An 18,974-nucleotide genomic window follows, 5' to 3' on the forward strand; every position below is an offset into this window, starting at 1 on the left:
AATTTTTTTACTAAATGACATGGACGAATTGGAGCTTTCAAACAACGTAGATAAGTTCCATTTTAACTCTCGACGTTACAATTTAAAACTATATTCCGATTACAAGCGTGAAAATCTTATACCAACGATAAAGAAAGCCTTTTGGGATACATTTTATTTCATCCTTCTCTCTCTCTATCAAACGAATACCATAAAGCCCGCATTCCTATTCGGAAAGGTAACGCTTAAAAAGCATGCCTATAATATTGCCTGGTGAGTTTCATTGGTCGTTACCCCGCCTGTTTAATGTCACTTATGCCGCCTGCGGGAATTCACCGCGATGTATAGACTGAGTTAGCGACCAATAAAAATAAGGCCTTAATAGCTGGACCTTGGGTCCGACCAATGAAATACTAAGTACTTATTAGTTTAACCCTTGCAATGCGTATTGAATTGTGAGGTATAAGGCCTTAATAGCTGGACCTTGGGTCCGACCAATGAAATACTAAGTACTTATTAGTTTAACCCTTGCAATGCGTATTGAATTGTGAGGTGTTGGAAGTCACCACTAGCTTCCATTACCAATCTCTAAACTAACCACTGGGCAAAGTTGAAACTTTTTTTTGTTTCCAATTGATTGACGGCATTTTAGCGCTGTAGAAACGCTGTGTAAGTGTGTCGAGGGAACTAAAATTCGATTTACTGAAGACACTATAATATTAGTTCCCGAGACAGTCGTGTGACACATTTAGCGATAAAAATAGGAAAAAAAATTTAAGCTGTAATTTGTATGGGGACATCAAGGTCAGACATTTTCTCCACGCGGAAGAAGAGAAAATGGAGATCCCCACAATTTTTACTCGCCGAGCATAGTGGCACGGTTGGTAATAATATCCAAGCAATATACTTATGTCAAACGGGGGGAATAAACTTCATCCTTCCCCCGTTGCCGAGCTATGGGAGGAGTACAAGTAAATTTTATCCCTTATCAGTGGATATAATCTGGGGATAAAATATTTGTAAGACTGCAGTCCAGTTTTAATAAAACAGAGCCCGTTGGCCGTCACTCAGAAGCTTAAAAGAGTAGTTTTGAAATATCTCCGTTGCAGTGGTCGCGCCTATTTCATTTCACAGTTGAACATTTCTAAACAATCAGAGCGCACCTCACATACAATTGGCGTGCACTAAGAGGCAGTGAACTGTTTAGTTGACCTCGATGGCCTTAGCGACAAACTCTATGAACCGTTTGCCGTACTGCTCGGGGTCGCAGGTGGATATGCCGTCCACGTTGCTGCCGTACTTTACGGTCTTCGCTGCTTTCGCTGCCTGCAAATTAATTCATCATCATCGTCATTATAACCCTTATTACCATCACTATAGCGGAAGCGGTGATAGCTGAGTGGGTCGGACTTCGACTTAACTTTCGGGGGGCGAGGGTTCGAATCCCAACACGCACCTCTAACTTATTCTTCTTCTAAGTTATGTTATATTTAGCGTTAGCAATTAAAATTAGTTCATCATCATGGTTATCAACATATTATATAATAGGTGAAGCAGTGTTAGCCGAGTGGGTCGGACTTCGACATCACTTCCTCTACCTCTAACTTTTCTAGGTCATTGTGCGTTTTTTATCAATTAAAATGTCACTTGAATCCCAGAATGAGGCTTTAGGTCGTAGTCGACCACGCTGGCCAAATTCAGATTGGTAGACTTCACACACTTTTAAGAACCTTATAGTGAACTCTCAGACGTGAAGGTTTCCTCAGGATGTTTTCCTTCACGTGCAGCAAGTCATATTTTAAATTCTATATTAAATATATTTTATATTTTACTATCACATTTACGTAGTCCGAAGCTTTCTTTCCTCCATCTAACAAAGATCAAACAATGCGTGTTGCCAGTGATGACTTACGGAACTGAGACATGGTCGCTAACTATGGGCCTCATAAGAAGGCTCAAGAGTCACTCAGCGGGCGATGGAGAAAGCTATGCTAGGAGTATCTCTACGTGATCAAATGTAAATGAGAAATGTGGTGATCCGTAGGAGAACTAGAGTTACCCACGTAGCTCAGCGAGTCGCAAAGCTAAAGTGGCAATGGGCAGGGCACATAGCTCGGAGTACCGATGGACGTTGGGGTCTTAAGGTGCTGGAATGGCGACCCCGCACCGGTTAACGCAGCGTAGGTCGGCCCCCAACGCGGTGGACAGATGACATCAGGCGAGTCGCTGGGAGCCGCTGGAGGCAAGCGGCCCAGGACCGTGTATAGTGGAACTCCCTACAAAAGACCTATGTCCAGCAGTGGACGTCAATTGGTTGACATGACGATGATGATGATTTACGTAGTCTAGGTCTAATTTTAAGTTGTAGATAAAATTCCTATAAAAATAAGTTGCTTTTAAATTGCCTCCTTACCTGTTTTTTAACCCCATAGTGCGTCAAGACATCGATTAACGCAACGAAGTATATTTCTTTCTTAGGAGCCCCTGAAAATTTAATTAAAATATTAGCCTACCATAAACAAACTATTGAAGAATAAGAAAAGTAATTTTAATCTACTTATCTAAATATTTATATGAATACAAAATTCCCGGAGAATATATAAAATACTTATCAAAATTAGGATCTCTGGTTATAAGGCTTGTAGAAAAAAAATTAAAATATTGAATCAAAAATTCAATATTTTTACATGACCCTTTTTCCTTATGATGATATATACTTATGCACCCTTCAATAGTATTTCACGTTGAATATTTTATGATTTCCATGGTTTATTGGAGACCAAGAGACAATTCTCAATTTACCAATATGAATTATTTCTGATTCTGACAAAAGTTACCACAAAAATTTAAGTTTATATTCGTAAAAACCCTAAAACTCACCCTCGTGGCTGGGAATGGCGTAAATGTCTAGCTCGGGGATTATCCCTTCATACCGCAGGGATGGTTGGCGCCCTAAGCCACGTGGACTGTCTGGCGGCGTGTTGAACCCCCATCTATGTTTAAAAATCCAAACTAATATTAAAAAAACAAAAATGGGTCTGTTTGTTTGTTCCTCTCAACACAGAACACCGATCTTTATGAAATATGTCACATTGCATACTGGAGATGAGCATAGGATACTTTTTATGCGGCAACAGCACAACGTTCCCAGACCATTTAAAATTTAGCCTATGCTTTGCTCTACGCTGAATTATAAGCTAAGGTAGCATTTTTTTTTTTATTTACTTGCATCCATGCCTTTACATAGTCATGTGGCCCTGTCGGGGCGTAGCAATAAGAAACAGTTTGACTCTTTAGTATAGTCTCGAATTAGTAGAAATACATATTACATGTCAGAATAATTATTTACTATTAAAGATCAAGAAGAAGAAAGTCAATTATGTTAAAAATTACTGTGGTCTGTCATGGAAATAAATTGAAATGAAGTAAACAACAAAGAATTCAAACTTCTGTTAGGATTAAATACTTATATATACTATTAATACTTTATCAGAACTAGTCTTACAAGACGTCCTAAGAGGGAGAAAGAGAAAGAGAAAGGTGAAGATAGAGTTATAGGAATAATACCTGTCTCCATGCCGATTGTCTGTGTCGCTGTCGCTTTCGGATTCTGCCTCGCTATCTGCCTCGGCCTCGCGTTGCCTCGCCGCCTCCGCCTCTGCCTCGCCTCGCCCACACTCGTGCACGCCCAGTAGCAACGAATAGTCCATGAGGTGCAGTTTTGTTAGGAACTGGTGGATAAAAAAAAATACCGTCTTAGTGCATCGTGGATTACTTACTATAATTATCAATATTATTTTAATCCTCTGATTTTCCCAGTGATTTAAATTTCAATATAAAAAAAAAATGTTTTTTTAAAATTTTATTTCAATAATGTTGGGCGACATCGAATGACACGAAGCTGGCCATAGTTGTATGCTATACAATTAAAATTTTAATATTACTATTATATACGATATTGAGACGGCTTAAAATTACAAAAAGGCTATCAACCATCTGTCTTCGGAGGATTCTCGAGTACTTCGGTCACATTGCCAGAAGAGATGGTGACAATCTTGAAAAGATAGTGGTCACGGGCAAAGTGGTAGGAAATAAAAGAAGAAGAAATACTTTATTGCACACAAACATCAATATATACATAAAAACATAAAAGAGACCTTGTGGACGTCGGACGGCGAACGTCAAATCCGCACTGCTCTCGACACAAAAGTGCATATAGCTTTACACGTTGCTAAAAGCGGAGTCAAATGGCACAAAAGCGTCCGAAAGGTTGTCAGTGGAAGGGGTCACGACCCTCAGCAATGAGGAACACGACGTAGAGAGATTTTCACCATTTTAGTTTTAATTTACCGCGGGAAAGAAGCGATTTCAAACTTTTTTAGTAAGTACTAGTATAGCTATTCCGCTGTTAAGTGTTTTTTCTAGGCGACTGAATACCGTGGACATTATGTGTGTAAATTAAGCCGCAGATAATTATAGTATATTTAACTGTTGTGTTGTATATATGTGATCTCTTAGCATCTTGTCAGTCTCCGGTCGGCGAATGACAACAAGCTTCAGATTCCCTTATCTCGCTCTCAGCGCTATAACGAGTCACTGTTCACTGTTAAAGCTGTAACACTGGAACTCGCTCCCCTGGGAAATACGTCATTCCGAAACGATTTACCTGTTTAAACATCGCTTAAAAAATTACTACTTATCTATGTAACTGAATATTATGTAAGTTTATAATAGCATAAATATATATCATATATATCTATTATAGTATATATAAATTTATATCGGTATTTGTGTAGTTAATATGTAAATGTGGTATGTAAGTTTTTTTTTTTGTAACATACTTTATGCACCATCCACTTTCCACTTTTTTAACGGCTTCGTACGCTCAGGTCGCCTTTAAAAGATCACTTTTAGTGATAAGGCCGCCTTTGCACCCTAGCACTAAGTACAATTACTGTTTTCTTTGTATTTTTCCTATTGTGTTGTGTTGCAATAAAGTTTTTCTATTCTATTCTATTCTATAATTGCTCAGAATTACCTCGACATCGGCCGTCAAAGTTTCAAGCAGCTTCTCTTTGGCGTCGTCACCAATGTCAATTCTGACACCCTGCTTGATAAAGTCGTTGTCCTTCAAAGTGGGTAGTTCCTTTTCGAGCTCCTTCTCGGACGCCTCTCGGTCCACTGTTGACCCTTTCAGGTCGTATTTTCTGTACAAGGCAATTATTAACAGTTAGGGACTCCGACCGTGTCAGGTCTTTTCTAGATTCGATAATCGGGCCGATATTCTTGCTGATACTGCTTTTGACAGACTTGTGAAAGGGACAGTTTAAATATTAGAATCTGTATATTTTATTTTAGCAGTTTTAAACTAAAAGAGGTAAACTAGAGGCTACTATTTGCAGCGACCCATAAGCGTATTTTATTTACTACTAGCTGGCCCGCACAACTTCGTCTGCACCAAATCGGTTATTACAGAACCTAATTGCAGTGTATCGGGTAAAGTTTTATTCCCAATCTATATTATAAGCTTCCGGGCGGCCTGTGGCATTTTTCTTGTTATTAGCATTTCTATACCCGCCCTAACTTCAAAACGATAGGTCCAATTTGCATAGCTTAAAGAGGAATTTGCAGGTACATAATCAATTATATTTATGATTAATTATAAAACTATTTATTTGTATGGATTAATATCATTAAATTAATTAATTAAAGATTAATATAATTAAAGAGGAATTTGCAGGTACATAATCAATTATATTTATGATTAATTATAAAACTATTTATTTGTATGGATTAATATCATTAAATTAATTAATTAAAGATTAATATAATTAAAGAGGAATTTGCAGGTACATAATCAATTATATTTATGATTAATTATAAAACTATTTATTTGTATGGATTAATATCATGATAGAAATGTTACAATCTTTCGATTGTACCCGTGTTTTGATTGACAAATTATAACGGTAAAATCCCAAAGGCGTGTAGAGTCCACCAATCCGCAGTAGGCCAGCAATGTGAACCTTCGGGAAATTGAGAGATTCAAAGTTGTATCTTACTTGTGTATATTCAGGTGATTAGAAAAAACGTTTCTCGTGGCGACGAGGTAGTGTTCGATACCATCCACTGTCAGTCGATACATGCCGAGGTACTGAGGTAGTAACGTCTTCCCATGCCTTTCGACTATATACTGTGGACAAAAGAAAATATTAATTTTCATATTATACACCCGTAAACTAGCGGTGATAGCCTACTGGGAAGCCGAAGCCTTTTCGGGTAACAGAGTTCAATTGCCAGCATTCACCTCGAGCATTTCGGAGTTACGTGCGTTTTTAACTTAAGTTAATAAATATTGCTTTAACTTGCTTTAACCGTACCTGAGAGTTCTCCATAATGTTCTCAAGGGCTCACACGAAATCTACCATACGCACTTGACCAGTTGTCTAGGGCCTAAACCCTTCTCATTCCGAGGGGAGCCCCGTGCCGGTACTGGGTATCATCATCATCACATCAACCCATTACCGGGCCACTACAAAGCACGTGTCACTTCTAACAATGAAAAAGGGTGCGGCCCTTGGTGGACTTATTTTTTATTAAGTATTTATAGTAGCGTATTTGTATGTTTATATGTTTGTATATATGTATGGAATATATTTTATATTTTTGTACATATCTTTAATATGTTATGTTTAGTATATACTATGTTTTATGTTCTTTTTTATGTTAATTTAGTTTTAAATCCTAATATTTAATTTTGTTTGTTGTACCACCTACTTATTTCTTATAACATTTTCTTGTATGCCTTTGGTTGCCTGGAAGAGATCGCTATTTAGCGATAAGGCCGCCAAATTGTACGTTCTACCTTATTGTGCTGTTGTATTTGTATCTCTGTAAATTTTCTCTGTGGTGTATTTGGTGTACAATAAAAATGTATTCAATCATTCATTCATTCAAGTTATATTTTAAATACTCAAAACGCACATAACTTAGACAAGTTGCTGGAATTTGAAAGTGAAGTTGAGCTCTTACCCAATGCGATAATGGGTATAGTGGACCTAAAATGGGTTGATAACAATGAATAAGGTTTTTTTTATGTGCAGTGTTTCATATCCCCATGGATACGCTCGACCGTACCAATAGGAAGATCTCCCTCCGTGCGGGTGTTTGTGTTCGGGGACCGAGATGCAACCATTCATCTTTGGTAGTTGGGCAAAGATGCAGGATCTGTGTAGCGCCATCTAGTTTGATAATAAGGAGACCGCGATAAATTCCAGCTTTAGTAATCTTAAAACGATTAGCATTAGGTTATAAATGATTCACATTTTACAGTATTGTGTATGTAATTGATGAGTTTTATCCATGCGATTCGATGAATTTCTCCGATTATCTAATCAAAGTATACCTATACAATATCACATCATTGAAATGTATTATATATAGGTACAGGCTATATTGCAATTTTGGAAGAGACCCAACTGCAAATCCGCACGAAAATAATTTTTTTTTGTTTAATATTACAGATACACCCATGTATCATATAAAGAGTAAGTAAGGTAAAGGATAATCGTAGAATTATCTTTATAAAGATTAAATATCTGTTTTTCGTTAACAATCGATTGCAACTAGTATAAGCTGGATACATAATTAGTGACCAGCGGTTTCCTGCTACTTCATCTGCGTTAATCTTTTTTCCTATAGAAGCTCTAATCCTACATAATTCTACATATGCTCCCATACTACCAACTGCAATGCATCGTCTGCACACACTTTGCCTTGGTATTCTCATACCCCAGTAAGGATATAAATAGCCCATAAGCTAAAAATTGGGCTGAAATACAAATAAAGATATTCCTTCATCCGAAGTTACTGACTCAGGTATAAACAACCGGTTTGTAGCCTGTAAAAATGTATGTCTACTCACAGGATGATAGTATTTAAGGAATGAGTACATCCTCCGAAGAGAGCACCTTTTTTTTAAACCCTTTATTGCAAAACCAAAAAAACCGTTTTCTACCGCGGACGCAATGCTAAATCATTTTCCGTTCGAGAAAAAGGAGTGTGGGTTCGGGAAAAACTTGTGATATTATAAAGTATTACATTACACACTTTATAATATCATAAGTTTTGATTTTATATTAACAATAAATTATTTAAAGATAAAGATTAAAGAAATATATTATTGATACATTTATATTAATATCATATAACTAATGCATATACATATAATAAATTATATACTTACATAAAAATTGCCAAGTTCCTTATAACAGGAGTGTAACAACCATAAATAAATAAATAAAACAGTGGAGCGTAATAAGTAGAAAAGTGCGGGCAATATGAAGTACGAGCAGTGACCACCTTGAGTATGAGCAGTCGGTCGTAGCTTGTAAAAATGAATGACAACTCACCGGACGTTATTCTTTAAGGAAAGAGTGCATATTTTCCACTTCTCAGATGTGTGTGTATTGAGTATAAACAGCGGGTCGAAGCTTGTAAAAACGTATATCAACTCACCGGATTGTATTGTTTAAGGAAAAAGTGCATCCTTTTCCCAGTTCGTCTCGTGTATAAAGAGTGTACTCGGGTATAAAGGTGCAAGTCGAAGCGTTTCAAAATGAATGTCAACTAAAAGGACGATAGTATTAAGAGAAAGAGTTAATTCTCTTTTCAGTTCCTCCGAAGTAACTGTCCCGATAATAAACGGCCAGTCGTAGCTTGAAAAAATGATGTCTACTCACCGAATGTTAGTCGTTAAGGAAAGAGTGCATCCTCTCCACTACTTCTGAAGCGTCTTGAGTATGAACAGCCGGCCTTAGCATGTAGAAATAATTGTCTACTCATCGGATGTAAGTGTTTAAAGAAAGAGTGCATCTTCTTAGAGGTATCTGATGTGTGTGTTGAGTATAAACAGCGGGACATATTTTGTAAAAATGAATGTTAACTCACCGGATGGTAGTGTTTAAGAAAAGAATGCATCCTCTCAACTTCCTCCGAAGTGAGTGTCTTAAGGATGAACAGACGGTCGTAGCTCTGGTAGAACTTGGCACCGGACTTGCCAGACGAGTCATCAGGGATTGGCTGCGATCTGTCGACAAAGGACCTGACTATGAAGATGATATTCATATGATTATGGTATTGTATAAATTAAATAGAAAAACGGAACCCTTATAGAGTTGCTTCGGAGTCTGTCTGTCTGTCTGGGCAGACAGTCCATCTATCATTTTTTTTTTACTTCCGATGCATGAAAAAGATACTGCCGTCATATAGAAGTTCATATATTATAGATTACGTTATTTGTGGAAACATTCTCAGGTGAGTTTAAGAACATGCAACTAAGTTCGGTTTTCAAGACTTGAGACAGTGGTTTGGCTCGATGTCGGTTTAAGGAAGCGGGCCTTTAATTACGGCACTTTGTTTTCCACCTACCTCCCTTCTAAAACACACCTTAACCACCAAGCTATTGAGGTAATTCATTTTTTTATCACACTATTAAATTTGTACACATTTTGAAGAAATAATTCCAACACTTTCAAGTTCGTATCAGGTGAGATTTTAAGGGTTGTGTGACATTAAACAAGGAAGAAAACGGACACACGAAACGTAGGTTATTTACTATCACCAAAAACATTGCAGTACCTATTTACCTTACCGTTAGTTACCAATTACCTACCTATTGTGTGAGCCATACATACAACTTGTAACAGAATTAGTAAATAATATCAAAGGGTGCATAAGTATTCTTTATAACGAATCACCTTGTAAAATAATATTAAATCAAAAGAAGCAAATTTATTTTTCCATAAAAAAAAATTCAAAACATTCTTAGGGTATATTTATGACAACCCTATTGAAGATAAAAGACCGACACGCGCATATTACCTACGCTACGCGACGCGTACCTGCGCAATAAAGTTACAGGAGTCAATGATTTTAATTTTGTATGTGTTGTTTGGGCTGCATCTGATTACTTTCAGTAAAAACTATGGCAGTAGTTTACACAAAAAAATTTTTTTTTTAGGTTTTCGGTTTCAAAGATAAGTCTTACAGACAGTGTATAATATTCCTCCAAAGCATATAAAGTATTATTGAAGATGAAAATGAGAAATGAAAACCGATTTCATTTTTCATTTCATTTACACGTTGTAAATGTTTTTACTGTTCATTAAAGTATTTTGTTTTTTTTGTTTTAATTAATTATTATTATAAATAATAATATACAGTTACAATTGAATTGGCATTGAGATTAAATTATTTAGCAATTTAAGTGTTATTTCATCAAAGTGATTTCACATATTGGGCAACCAAAACTAATACGAGGAATATCATAAATATTAACTTTTGTAATAATTTATAAACATACTGTCTTTTATCGTCTTACAATTGTAACCCAATTGATGCGTGTAACTCACGGAATAATGATTATTTTTGTGTAGTAAGTCATCAATTACCGCTATTCATTAATTCTAACGAAAATAGTACTTACTTATAAATTATTTTTTCAATGTTTTATCACTAGCGTAGTAAACTTAACACATTTTAAATAGAGATACTATACATTGTAAAGTATCTCTAATTATAATTAATTTATATCACAAAAATATTTTGATTAAATTGTATAACAAGGGGTTGATAATGTAACGTTAACGTAATTGGAAAGCCATGAACTGTAAACATAGTAAAACTCCGCAAGGTTGTATAAGGAGTACACCCTGAAAAGTGCCGCCCTCTGTACGTGAAACCCTCTCATCTTCAATGCCTCATGTCTTAAATTACAACAACTAGACCGGAATACAGCAATGCTGAATGCTGCTTGGCGGCAGAAAAAAAATATACTACGACAATACACACATCGCCATCTAGCCCCAAAGTAAGCGTAGCCTGTGTTATGGATACTAAGATGACTGATGAATTATTTTATGAATAACATACATAATTACTAATAATATAACAACCAGACACTGAAAAACATTCATGCTCATCACACAAACATTTTCCAGTTGTGGGAATCGAACCCACAGCCTTGGGCTCAGAAAGCAGGCTGCTAACTGCGCCAATCGGCCGTCAACCGTATATAAACTAATGTTTAAGTTAAGGTTTAAAAAACGAGGTTATATTGTAATTTTAATAGTCTCGCGCATGCCTTCCTACCATATTGCATACTTCACCCCATTAAGTCTAATCTATGTATAATACATTGCAGTTAATTATTAATAATAATTTTTATATTATTATGTCATTTATTATGTACATTTTCTTTCTAATTTTCAACAGAGTATATTATAAAAAAATAAAAAAAAAATATTATTATACAATATTATGTCATAAATATGTTTAATTATCTGTGTATTATTCACGTGATCGTGTCCCATAGTGCTTTATTCACTTACCTTCGCTAAGAATGCTGCATTATCGTGCAATTAAACGCTGCTTTAGTGTTTGTAACTAAATGCAATAAAATACATAAATAGACTTATTTGCTCTGCGTGATATCGTCTCATAGATAAGGGATACGAGTTTAGGATTAAGGACTTATGGGTAGGTATGTTAAAAACATGGGAGTTTGAAACACAAAAAACGGGGTATTTTCAGTCCAGTTCAAATAAATCCTCAAAATACACACTTGTATTAAAATATATTGTCCCTCACTGTAAAATAAGTGCACTTTTGTTATATTGGCAACGATACACAGCAAAACCAGCCAGTGATCGTGAACTGTTTCTTAGGTGCAAGTTTTTGAGTAGATCAACATAATTGGAGTCTGCGTTTATCTGTATTTTTTTAATTATTATTTAACAGCCATGTTAATAATGTAATGATCTCTGGTCTGGTTTGGTGAGAAACTTCGGCAGTGGCTAGTTATTTCCCTACAAAGAAAGACATGCCGTGAAAACGATTAAGCGTTCCGGTACGATGTCCATGATACCATCTTGGACTACCATTACGTCAAATGCCAAAAAAAGTAGTAACATTTCCCTTAGGGTGGTATTTATTCGATTGTCCACGATATCGTCGCAATGTAACGCTTAGAGTAGTAATTCCTATAACATAGATATTCATATAACATCTTAATCTAGACTATCAACTCACCAACGAACTGTATCTACTTAGAGATTTCATGAAATCACGATCATTAAATTAAATATACAATAGTTGCTAGAGTCTGATCAAGTACATAATTAAACCATTAAAAGACAAATCACAAACTTAACTCCAAGGACTGTTTTACAATCCTTCAATACTTTAACACCTATACAAAACATTGACATTTCTCACCTATTAAAAAGTCTGATATTTAAAATATATTGTACAATATATTAACAAAGGTTATACTTTTTGCACAAACTCCAGTGAAATGGTTAACCACCCAAAAAATTAACACCTAAAACTTTCGAGTTTCATAGTAATTTTTCAAGTAAACTTACGTGGCATTGGAGTTAACGTAAATCGGTTATTTTATATGCCCAAATGGAGTAAGAAAACTTCGTATTAAATAGTCGAATTTACAAAGTAAAGTTACAAGCGATCGAATAAGTTAACGTTGGTAGGAAAGTCTTACACTAGGCACTCAGAAAAATTACAATGAGCTCAGTTATGCAAGATGAACGCCGTGTCAGTTTCGAAGGCACACTACAAACAAATTGTTATTAGGAAAAGAAAAAAAAAATGGAAAAAAAATCGTACAGCGTTCTTAGTAAAACTCCGCTGACCTCAGTCGCTTTATAGTCAGGCCTCGCTTGACGAATGCGCTCGCATCGCGGAACAAGCTCTCGGCTTCTGGTTTCGGTTCGCCGACGCCAGAGGGCGCGGTTGCGGACCTGCGCAGTGCACTCGCGAGCCTCCTCGTCCGCCTCGAACAGAGGTAGTTATCTGGCTTTCTAAACCTAGGGACAGGACGGGAGATAGGACGGGGTTCCAGTCCGTACCAAAAAGCAACGCGGCCCTCCGGGAAGATGTTAAACGCAACTTCCCGCCAAGACATTGTAATTTCGTACTACTCTTAAGACTTCTTGCGACAGGGCGGGGTTACAGTCCATACCAAAAAGCAACGCTGCCCCTCCGGGAAGGTGTTAAACGCAACTTTCCGGCAAGACATTGTAATTTCGTACTACTCTTAAGACTTCTTGCGACAGAGCGGGATTACAGTCTGTACCAAAAAGCAACGCGGCCCCTCGGGGAGGTGCTAAGCGCAACGTGCACCTACGAAATAATAATGTCATAAACTAAACGCTGACTGAAAGCACAAACATACTTTACTGGGAGCCCTAGACTCGAGGTTTGGCTAAGCGCTGTTTTGGCACACAACAACTGACAGTAGCTTTCAAATGTCGGGTGTTAAAATACACTGCATACCTAACTACTCCAACGCTATACTTAATTTATAAGAGGGCAAACCATACAATTTTTCCTTATAAATCTTTGGTTTGTAAGAAAGGATTCTTTGAAATTACATCCCGAAAATGTGTTAAACAGGCAGTGAAGGCTTGTTTGGTAATAAATCTAATCTTGAAAAAATCCACAAGTATAAATTGTAAACTTTAGAATTATCTTAATGTATAATTAAGAACTAAGTTATTGTTAAGAATTAATTTATTATTAATACTTATGATTTCCGTATTATAAAATACGTGTAAGTTGATAATTGTAATAAAATTATGTGACTTTAAATTAAATTCATAAAAAGTTTTTTTTTGATAATTTTATTTTTAATATGGTTGTTCGACAATAGGAGAACTTAAAGCTCAATACTTTATAATTCCAACATGTTCAGATATTTATATTATTCTTTGTATTCTTTCGCTATAGCGATTGCGTCAACACATTTAAATCCGTTTACCGAATGAAATGAAATTACATACCAGAAATCAAAGTCAAGTGTCCAAGATTTGTTACTTTGTGTTGTCGAATTTCCCCCCGCATTTTATGCAAAAACTTTTTTTATGACGAACGCGCTATGTCTCCTCTTTTATAGGCGTGTTGCTTGATGGTCCGTAGAGTATGGGACAGAAAATAAATACATAAATATATCAGAAGTTATGACGGTTTTAGAGCTTTCCACACGTGCCTCAGCAGTGGTCACGGATAACTAGAGGTCAGTTAACATTGATATTATATATGTTATAGCTTACCGTGTCAGTGACTCCTTGTAGTCTATATCATCGATACCGAACCTCTCCCTTAGGTTTCTGAAGACAAGCGGACAGTATTCTTTCACTTTGAAATGAGAAGGCATGTTCTCTCTGTAATAAAAAAAACAGGGTGACCATATAAACTTTTGCCGTATCAATATTATTGACAATATTTTAAATATTGACTATAATATTCCCTGCGTTATGAAGAGTTGAAGTATATGTAAAAAATAATTAAAATATTTATATTGTCAATAATATTGACTTCGTGCGGGCAGCTTAAAGTATGTCTAAGAACATTTCCGGAAGTTATATGTATGTGATGCAAAAAACGCATCAAAACCGGCTCGGTCTGGTGGGAGGCTTCGGTCGTAGCGTTGCGTTGGTGAGCAGTTGCTTTGTTAACTGGGTTCATTAGCCTCTCATGTTCGATCTCGCAAGAACGTATGGAAAAGTAAACAGTGTAGCGCTCATGTGCTTTCCACGGCAGGCGCAATTTAGGAATCTTTAATTTCTAAACTTTCTATGGGCTTATTAAGTGGCTTCTGGTGGCTTCTGAAAGTCGATTAGTTTTGGATTTAATGTAACTGTCATACTTCCAGCAGGTTAGTTAATCGAGGGCCAACATGTAGTCAAGGGCTAAGAAAAAGTATCGTGTTTGAAGCGCGTTTAAATTTTACTACCTACCCAAAACATCCAGAATTTTTAAGTCTGCGCTACTGCTACGCGCTAGTTTTGTTGATTATCGTTACCTATTCAAAATTAACGCATCTGTTTCCACAGGTACTGCTATACCCACATTTGAAGCCCGTGCTAAAAATCTTGATCCGTCAGATATGCCTATTCGCACAATTAGACGAGGTTAAATGTTAAACAAGCGTTAACTAATGTCATATGCACTTGTAATGGTTTAATTTGCCAAAATTAAATCGACAACGCCCAGAAAACGTGAGTATTAGATTAGATTGAGTGAATGAATCATTTGACAATGACATTTAGCATGAGTGAGCTAAGTTTATAAGTTGGCTTATTTTTAGAACAGGCGTGTTTGGAGCCCTTCTGGCTTTATTTCAAGTTCGAAGGTCAAGTGATGTTTCATACTATAAAAGGGCTTTAATGGTCCGATTCAAGCTTTATGACTTCAGGAAACTTCGTGTGTTTCGATGCGCAGAATTCAATATTCGGTATCAACCAATCAGTGGGGAGGTATAGAGTAGCTGCGCGAAACTACACTCGCATCTAACTTCCGCGACGACATAAAGTTTGAATCGGACTATACACGTCAAGTGTAAAAGTTGTGTAATCTAACTTATTAAATATCATCATTATAATTTGCAGCCTAATAACATCCCACTACTGGGCACAGATCTCTCTCATAGGAGACTGTTTGCGGGTTGATGGGCTTATTAAATATACTACTACAAAACCAACCGACTCAGAATAATAAACCTTTATTTAATAAACCTTATTTAATACCATTCACTGAAAAATGAACAAAATAGAATAATAGATACAAATTATTTTGTAAATATAGCAACCCTTAAATTTTACAGGGTAATAAGTATCCTATGTATATCTATCTAAAGTTTTTTATATCCAGATAATCATTTGTCGATATCGATTCAGATATTAAGCTAAACAGAGGTAACGAAGTGAATTTATTGCATTACGCGCGCTGGGACGATCCCGAAACGTAACGATGAGTTTAGGGCTACCCAAGTCGAAAAAACTTACTCATGCATTTAATACTCTACTTCTCACATCTCGCAAGACAATAAAACCAAGGCTATTATAATAAGAATATTTGGGCAGCTATTAAGAATCTCCGGACTTAAATTACTGCTGCCATCGTCGTCACTCGACATTTCGATTTTGAATTTAATAAACATTAAACGTTTCAGCTACGTTTAAAAATTTTACATTTCAATAACGATTCGCTCTTCACAGGATCAGGCGAGCACTTCGCCGTTTGTTAAAGCGAGATGGCAATATCAAAATGAATGGAATTTCTTTGGGATGTGTCTTAATTCAAATCACACGTAATGTTGATTCGAAAAACCCATACAGTAATGGACTTCAGTACAACATTACAACCCCACTAAGCCTTATGAAATGTGCGGCACAAAACTGTGGAATTTGGAACTCCCTACAAAAGACCTGTGTCCAGCAATTTTATGGGGAATAGGTTGGAATAGTCCTTACAGAGGACTGATCACCCGTCTGGCAATAGCAGGCTTCCCCTCTATAAAGAATAATGTCCAGCAATGGACGTCTATCGGTTTATATGATGATGATGATGATGATGAAGCCTTATGACTGTAATGAAGTACTTTATCTTAAGATAACAGCTCTTGTAATAAATTTTCCTTATCCTATAAATCTTAAACCATAGAATAGCTTACTTGTTAAACAAATGGTTATCCACTTTGAGCTTGGAATATGCCCTGAAGTCGTCAGGGAGCAACATAACTGGTATTGAGACATGGCTAAGTTCATTTATCTGAAACAGTAATTAATTTTAGAGTTTGAATCTTTTATGCGATTCACGGTGGGCAAAAATTTAACTATCCATTCAGAGGAATTTTATACAAAATGGTTTCAATGTTTTACATCCACATACCAGTGTGTGTCAGGTCTCCCATAATGGCACATTTTTTTGGTTTTTATGATGTATTATGGTAATGCATTAATATACATCTTCATCAATTGCATTAAATACAAAATTACAATAATTATTACTTGCTTGAAAGCAGGCTCCGCTCTCATCTCTCACAAGATAGTAAATTCTACAGATTGTAAACTGTAAAATGATTTTGAAAAAGAGCAATCTGCAGAGTTTCTTACCGGCTCTTCTCAGCAGAAGACCGTCAGTTTCTACAGTCTGTATAATACTAAAATTAGAGAGCTAAAACTGTACATTTAATTAATTAATTATTAAATTGTGACCTTTAATTCTGACTCAGATCAATTAGGAAATTTAGAACTTCAAAATTATCTCCATTCTAGTCTAGTTCCTACTGCAAATAAAACCTGGAAAGTATTTAGGATTCCAATAAGATGCTATTTAGAAATTTATTTTTGTTCTAATATAAATTTAACCCAGAATAATACTATACTATACAAAATCTAGCTGTGAAAACTCATTCTTAGCTACACTACTTTTGACCAGCTTTGACCACTTTTGACAAAAAGTTCAATGAACAAGTCTTTCATTTAATGACTAATAGTATACAATCATGTTTTAATGGTTAACTAGTCTATTGGGGTGCAAGTACTGTAAACTGAACAATTACCACAATGTCTCTTCCACTATGTTACAGTTGGCATAATTATTATGGACCTAGCAGTGGTTAAAAGGGACGAAGGACCATAGAGAAAGGAAGAAGAAAAAAGTATGGTAATCTTCCAGCAGTCTATGTGTTACCACTACCACAAGAATCATATAATAGAAAAAAAACACTATTTTTTTATCATTCTTATAGTTTATTTTTTTAATTGTCTTATGTAAAAAATGTATTTATTAGTGAGTTAAAAATATTAAACAGATACATTGACATAAGAAAATGCATTTATATTTTATGTATTTTAACACATACTTTACACTGAAATTAATGGACTTCTGTGGTGTTGTAAATTTCCATTAATTATCTTTATATTTATAACATTATAGCCATATAAATTTATAACTAGACAAGTTTATAATATATGTAAGAGTTCTGTTTAAGTTTTATATGTGCTTGAAATTTTGCTAATCTGACTTGTTTTAAGTTGGCCATTGACTTTTTATTCTTTAACAATTTAAGCGACAATATATGCCTATATTTTCACTTCTATAAATATGGATGCTTTTTAGACAACATAAAAACAAAATAAATAAATAATTATAAAATATCATTAGCTTCTTATGGTGCCTTAAAGACACCATAAAATGTTCACAATATTTTTAAATATTATTTAAATAATAGATAGGACTAATGAGTGAGATGTACTTGGCACTTCTTTTGGCTGTATATCCTTCAATATCATGTTAAAGTGCTATTATTAGAAAAAGATGATACTGCTTTGATTATTGATCTTTTGCCAGAATGTAATAAAGTGACACTATAAAAACATTAGCAAGTCCAATGTCTATTATAATTTTTATTATTCGTACTGGATATTCAGTAAAAACTTTAAATTTCGTAAAATTATAACTTTATAGTATCATATCGCGATCAAACCAATTCGAAGTCTGCAGTTTCATCAACCGCGGTCGAGAACTATGCGTTCATTGTTCATTTCATACAGACGAATTTGATTGTGGTATGACCCAAATAAGTACGATTATTGAACAATTAAATATTAATAAGCAATCAAATACGACTTTGTCGCAAACTACATTTCATGCGTACCAATATAAAGATATGTAATTACCGTGTGATTTACACCCCACATAAAAACGGACAGTAACGGTTCATTAGCACGGAACAATTTCACTTTTTGATGTTTCACGCGAATATGTTTCTTTTTCAATTTACTCAAACCAGTGCTCGGAACGGACATTTTGGATTTGTTTACAAGAGTTGGTGCACAGCCACTGAATGTATTTTGTAATGTGCTAATGTAGTTAAACCATTTTCGGAAACACAAAATAGGCGAGACTTATAAAGAATTTGTGTAAATATAATTTTTTTTACGGAAAACTCAACACCCATCAATAGTGCAAACGGCTTTCTGACAGACGATTTTACCAATCATAGACAATGGAAGAGCTGTCAAATAAGCAGGATACAGATAAAACCTCGTGTATACCAAAATTTCGATTCTATCGGTTTTAGATATTACTGGCTTCAATTCATAAAACAGAGAAAGAACAAAGCGGTTAGT

General features: G+C 35.5%; 1 protein-coding gene across 2 annotated transcripts; it reads right to left on the bottom strand.

Annotated features, from left to right (window-relative positions):
- Positions 1-448: 448 nt before the first annotated feature.
- On the bottom strand, positions 449-18,816 carry LOC120632601 (phosphatidylinositol 5-phosphate 4-kinase type-2 alpha). 2 transcript variants are annotated; one of them, XM_039902529.1, is made up of 11 exons: positions 18,522-18,816; positions 16,511-16,608; positions 14,109-14,219; positions 12,690-12,863; positions 8,929-9,067; positions 6,042-6,172; positions 5,018-5,186; positions 3,547-3,710; positions 2,860-2,972; positions 2,393-2,463; positions 449-1,305 (listed from the first exon to the last, which is right to left on the bottom strand). In XM_039902529.1, the coding sequence occupies exons 1-11, from the start codon at positions 18,648-18,650 to the stop codon at positions 1,183-1,185; spliced, it is 1,422 nt and encodes a 473-aa protein (XP_039758463.1). In that variant the 5' UTR covers positions 18,651-18,816; the 3' UTR covers positions 449-1,182. The 2 variants fall into 2 exon arrangements, with proteins under 2 accessions (XP_039758463.1, XP_039758464.1); XM_039902530.1 differs by lacking the exon at positions 12,690-12,863.
- Positions 18,817-18,974: the final 158 nt, after the last annotated feature.

This window comes from Pararge aegeria, chromosome 20, assembly GCF_905163445.1.
Source record: "Pararge aegeria chromosome 20, ilParAegt1.1, whole genome shotgun sequence".
Taxonomy (NCBI): Eukaryota; Metazoa; Arthropoda; class Insecta; order Lepidoptera; family Nymphalidae; genus Pararge; species Pararge aegeria.